The 5,631-nt window shown below is 51.4% G+C and overlaps 1 protein-coding gene across 1 annotated transcript; it reads right to left on the reverse strand.

The window, feature by feature from the left end:
- Window positions 1-1,341: 1,341 nt before the first annotated feature.
- LOC135980490 (sialidase-3-like) lies at window positions 1,342-5,625 on the reverse strand. The gene has a single exon (XM_065580462.1). It carries the CDS (start codon window positions 5,510-5,512, stop codon window positions 4,886-4,888), a length of 627 nt encoding a protein of 208 aa, XP_065436534.1. The 5' UTR covers window positions 5,513-5,625; the 3' UTR covers window positions 1,342-4,885.
- Between the last annotated feature and the right edge of the window lie 6 nt (window positions 5,626-5,631).

Consider the following 5,631-nt stretch of genomic DNA (forward strand, 5'->3'; position numbering starts at 1 on the left):
TTCGGCGGCGGGTCCGAGGGAAAAATGAACCAGCGGCGGTAGAGCTGCTGCCGAAGTGCCGCCGATTGGAGCTTTTTTTATTTGTATTTTTTTTTTTTTTGGCACCGCAGTCCCTCCCTGATTTCCCGCATCTGGCAGTCATGTTTCGCCACCTAGTGGCGCTTCTCCATTTTGAAGCACGTGGAGGAGAGGAAGGTGATCAGGAACAGTCAACATGGATTCACTAAGGGCAAGTCATGCCTGACCAACCTGATTGCCTTCAAGGATGAGCATAAGTGCCTACTCCATGGGTGCTCCGGGGCTGGAGCACCCACAGGGAAAAATTGGTGGGTGCTCTGCACCCACTGGCAGCCAAGCTTCCCGCCCTGCCCCTCCCCCCGACTCACCTCACCTCCACCTCCTCCCCTGAGCGCACCACGTCCCCGCTTCCCCTCCCAGCACTTGCCGCCGTGGGGTAACAAGCTGTGGGAGGGAGGGAAGGAGGGAGAGAGGAGGAGCGGGAACATGGCGCTCTCAGAGGAGGAGGCTGGGAAGAGGTAGGGCCAGGGCGGGCACTTGTGGAAGGAGTCGAATAGGGGCAGGGAGGGGGTGGAGTTGGGGCGGGGACTTTAGGTAAGGGGTTGGAATGGGGGCAGGGCAGGAGTGGGAGGGGTGAGGCAGGGTGGAGTCGGGACGGGGCCAGTGGGGTCGAGCACCCACCGGTGCCAGGAAAAGTTCGCCCCTGTGATGATGAGATGACTGGCTCTGTGGATATGGGGAAAGCAGTGGACGTGATATATCTTGACTTTAGCAAAGCTTTTGATACCGTGTCCTACAGTATTCTTGCCAGCAAGTTAAAGAAGTATGGATTGGATGAATGGACTATAAGGTGGATAGAAAGTTGGCTAGATTGTCGGGCTCAATAGGTAGTGATCAATGGCTCGATGTCTAGTTGGCAGCCGGTATCAAGTGGTGTGCCCCAGGGATCGGTCCTGGGGTCGGTTTTGTCCAACATCTTCATTAATGATCTGGATGATGGGATCGATTGCACCCTCAGCAAATTCATGGATGACATCATAGGAGCCGACTCCATGGGTGCTCTGAGGCTGGAGCACCCTTGGGGAAAAATTAGTGGGTGCTCTGCACCCACTGGCAGCCAAGCTCCCCTCCTGCCCAAGTGAGCACACCGCATCCCCGCTCCTCCCCATACCTCCCAGTGTTTCCTGCTTGGCCACTGCGAAACAGCTGTTTGGCAGGGTTAGCACGATCCGGGAGGAGGGGGAGAAACGGGAATGTGGCGCGCTCAGGGGAGGAGGCAGGGAAGAGGTGGGGCCAGGGCAGGGATTTGGGGAAGGAGTTGGAATTTGGGCAGGGAAGGGGTGGGAAGAGGCAGGGCAGGAGCAGGGCCTCATGGAAGGGGTGTAGTGGGGGCAGGGCTAGGGGCGGGGTGGGGTCGAGCACCCACGTGAAAGAGGGAAGTTGGCGCCTATGGATGACACTAAGCTGGGGGGAGATGTAGATACGCTGGAGGATAGGGATAGCGTCCAGAGTGACCTAGACAAATTGGAGGATTGGGCCAAAAGAAATTGGATGAGGTTCAACAAGGACAAGTGCAGAGTCCTGCTGCGATGGGTTTGATCACAGAGACCCTCTTGGGACTGTCACCTGACATGCTGAAGTTACCTCTGAGCCCATTTTTCCTGCCAGCTTGGGACTCCAGAACCCTGCCTTCTTGAGTCCAACATGCTAGCCTGCTGCAACACAGACCCAGGTCTGGTCCATGCCCCCAAAGCTGCAGGCTTTAACCAAAAACTGCTCAGCAGGTCACCTATCTCCAGCACCCAGACACCCAGTTCCCAATGGGATCCAAACCCCAAATAAATCCATTTTACTGTGTATAAAGCTTATACAGGGTAAACTCACAAATTGTCCGCCCTCTATAACACTGATAGAGAGATATGCACAGCTGTTTGCTCCCTCAGGTATTAATCACTTACTCTGGGTTTACTAATAAACAAAAGTGATTTTATTAAGTATAAGAAGTAGGATTTAAGTGGTTCCAAGTAATAACAGACAGAACAAAGTGAATTACCAAGCACAATAAAACAAAACACGCAAGTCTAAGCCTAATACATTAAGAAACTGATTACAAGTAAATCTCACCCTCAGAGATGTGTAGTAAGAGGAGGCCCTGAGATATAAACCTTGGTATCAGAGGCCCGGTATGAGGCCTAAGGCCTGAACCAAAGTAATGGTCAAGACTTCGCTAACATAAAGCAAAGTGAAGCTGTGAGCCAGAGGCAGGCCCTGCTCACAGAAGCTGGCAAGGAAAGGGCTGATGTTGCATAAATATATATTCATTTAGCATAGTTACAGTATAAACATGGTACCAAGATACACTATACCGGAACATTCCACAGATAACAGGCCGACCCATCCCAATGACAGGGGCAAAAGGGTAAAATAAAGGATAGAGTTGTTTTGATCGAACCAACATGTACAAGGTGAGAGGCGGCACCTTACTACGTAGAGGGGTCGTACCTTGCTACGTAGAGGGGTTGCACCTCAATACATCAGGAGTGATGTTGTGACGTTATTGATATAATCTGGGACCATATAGATCATTGTTGCAACCAAGGTCCTGTAGTGGCACGCAAATCTTGTATAAAGGGGGTCAAATGGGGTGTCTAAGACAAGGTTATGGTTTACTGGTTATGATTATGCTGTCTATATGTGTGTATCACTTTTGTAGTTGAAGTTATGAATATTGGCTCTATACTGTCTGTATTTCAAACTTAGGCTATGCTGCTGGGTGACATCCCAGACAAACTGGTGTTAGCTCTGCCTAGCCTGTTTGATGGCCCATTAAGGACCATCAGCTATACAATGGACCCATTGAGAGAAGGCAGATACGCCTTGTAACTCAGCAAAGTATGCAGGGACTGGCCCATGTGACTCCAGACTGCATGTTGCTGTAACTTTCCACAGTAAGAACAAAGAGGTGTGCTTACACCTGGAAAAGACTATATAAGGCTGATGCCTCATCTCCATCTTGTCTTCAATCCTGCTTCATACCTCTGGAGGAACTTTGCTACAAGCTGAAGCTTTGAACAAAGGACTGAGGACCCATCCCAGCGGGGGATGTATTCCAGAGACTTGATTTGAACCTGCAGTTTATTCCATCGCTGCTGCAAGCCTGAACCAAGAACTTTGCCATTACTGTATGTAATTGATTCCATTTAACCAATTCTAACTCTCATCTCTATCTTTTCCTTTTATGAATAAACCTTTAGATTTTAGATTCTAAAGGATTGGCAACAGCGTGATTTGTGGGTAAGATCTGATTTGTATATTGACCTGGGTCTGGGGCTTGGTCCTTTGGGAACAGGAGAACCTTTTTCTTTTACTGGGGTATTGGTTTTCATAACCATTTGTCCCCATAACGAGTGGTACTGGTGGTAATACTGGGAAACTGGAGTGTCTAAGGAGATTGCTTGTGAGACTTGCAGTTAGCCAGTGGGGTGAGACTGAAGTCCTCTTAGTCTGGCTGGTTTGGTTTGCCTTAGAGGTGGAAAAAACCCCAGCCTTGGGCTGTAACTGCCCTATTTGAGCAATTTGTCCTGAGTTGGCACTCTCAGTTGGGTTCCGCCAGAACCGCATTGTCACAGATGTGTAACTTGTTTGTACCTGTGTATAAGAATGTATCCCTGGGGTGGTGTCTTTGTCCGGCTGAGGGGGCAGTGGAAAGTCCCGCCACTGAGCTGAGTCCATTGCCGAGCGGCACTTTCTAGCAGTATGCCCGGTAGACTAAATAATCTACGGGGAACTGAAATTGTGTCAGGGTCGCAATAAACCTGGCCGAGGTGCCTTTGTACCTTACTAGACTCTGTGGTTATTGGGGGTTCTCGTCGGGTTTGCTGTGTCAGCTATCTGCAGAGCTGGGGCAGCACACAGAGGGAACACACGCACGCAGCCGAGTGATATCAACAGGAGAAAGCAGAAGCACCACACCGGTAGCCTCTCACAACAAGATGTTCCAATAAGCTTCTTTCACAGACTAGACTCCTTCCTAGGCTGGGCCCAATCCTTTCCCCGGTACAGTCTTTGTTAGTTCCAGCAGGCATCTTAAGTGAAAAGCAGGGGCTCTCTCATGACTGGAAGCACCCTTTGTTCTGTTCCACCCCCTTTTATATCTTTGGCACAAGGTGGGAATCCTTTGTCTTTCTCTGGGTTTCCACCCCTTCTTCTAAATGAAAAAGCACCAGGTTTAAGATGGATCATGTGACATGTTCACATGTCCTGTGAGGCTTCATTACCCACAGGCTGGCACCCACGTATACAGGGAGGTTTGCAAGTAAACAGAGCCATTTACAGCCAATTGTCCTAGTGAAGAGGAGCCATCAAGATTCCAAGCCACCATTAATGGCCCACAATTTGCATAATTACAATAGGACCTCAGAGTTATATTTCACATTCCTAGTTTCAGATACAAGAATGATACATTCATTCAAATAGGATGAACACACTCAGTAGATTAAAAGCTTTGTAATGATACCTGACAAGAGACCTTTTGCATAAAGCATATTCCAGTTACACCATATTCACTCTTATAAACATATTTTTATAAAGCATATGGAGTGCAACATCTGGGCTGAGTTTGGGCTGGGGGAGGGGCGCTCCTCCCCCGGCTGTGGCAGGGCTGGGGCTGCGGGAGGTCCGGGCTGGGGCTGGGTTTGGGGCGCTCTTTCCCTGTTCCCTAGGAAGTCTTCTGCAAACCAGGCTGTAGGAAATCCCGGACCCCAAAGAAGAGACACCCGAAAGAAGAGGCTGCTTTTGGAAGCCCAGGCCTCATGGGGGTGAGGATCTTCGCGGGGAGGTGCCTCACATACTCCCCCAGAGGACACCGCTAGACGGATTTCAGCTTTGCTTTGGGCTGCTGCTCCAAGGAGTCTCTGCCCTTCTGGAGATCCTCAAAGCAGAAGAGCTGGAAGGCGATCTCCTCACACGCATAATTCACCCCGCACTCAAACAGGCAGCCAAACAGGAGCGGCGCTGGCGCCTCCTGTAACACGGCCAGGTCCGAGTAACTACACGGCCCTTTGTACAGGAGCCAGGGGTGTTCCCACTTGGCCTCATTCAATGGGGACCGGTTGAGGTAGATGCCCAGGTCGACCCGCTTGCGTTTATCCATCGGGTGGGAATAAAGCAGCCATGACATGGTGCTTCTACGGATGGTGGAGGGGGCGTTTTCATCGTTCAACAGGCAGGTCGTCTCGTAGGCTGGGGCGTCTGGCTCTTCCACGCCATCGGCCTCTAGAAGCCCTGCTGTCGGCGTGAAGCTTACCACGCTGCCCTGGCAGCCGTGAGGCGGCTCGCACAGCTTCTTGCATGAGGAGGGGCTCTCAAATGTCAGCCCCTGGTCTGTGCTGAGCGCCGCTGCCTGGCACCGGCAGAGGGTGCGGGCATTGCAGTACAACACGGGGTCACAGGCCTGGCACACCACCTCGGCCACCTGGCACTCCCCCATCTGCATGCCTTTTATCAGCTCACCCTTGTGCCAGCGCTGCCCGCCATCGTCACTATAAAAGACCAAGGCCCGGGGCAGGGTCCAGCAGGGCAGTAGCAGGCGGCAGCAGCGAGCGGTAATGTGGT

Source organism: Chrysemys picta, unplaced genomic scaffold (assembly GCF_011386835.1).
Source record: "Chrysemys picta bellii isolate R12L10 unplaced genomic scaffold, ASM1138683v2 scaf3616, whole genome shotgun sequence".
Lineage (NCBI taxonomy): Eukaryota > Metazoa > Chordata > Testudines > Emydidae > Chrysemys > Chrysemys picta.

Bases quoted from the DNA above. Each gene is read 5' to 3' on its own strand.
- LOC135980490 (XM_065580462.1), bottom strand. From the start codon at position 5,512: ATGCAGATGGGGGAGTGCCAGGTGGCCGAGGTGGTGTGCCAGGCCTGT.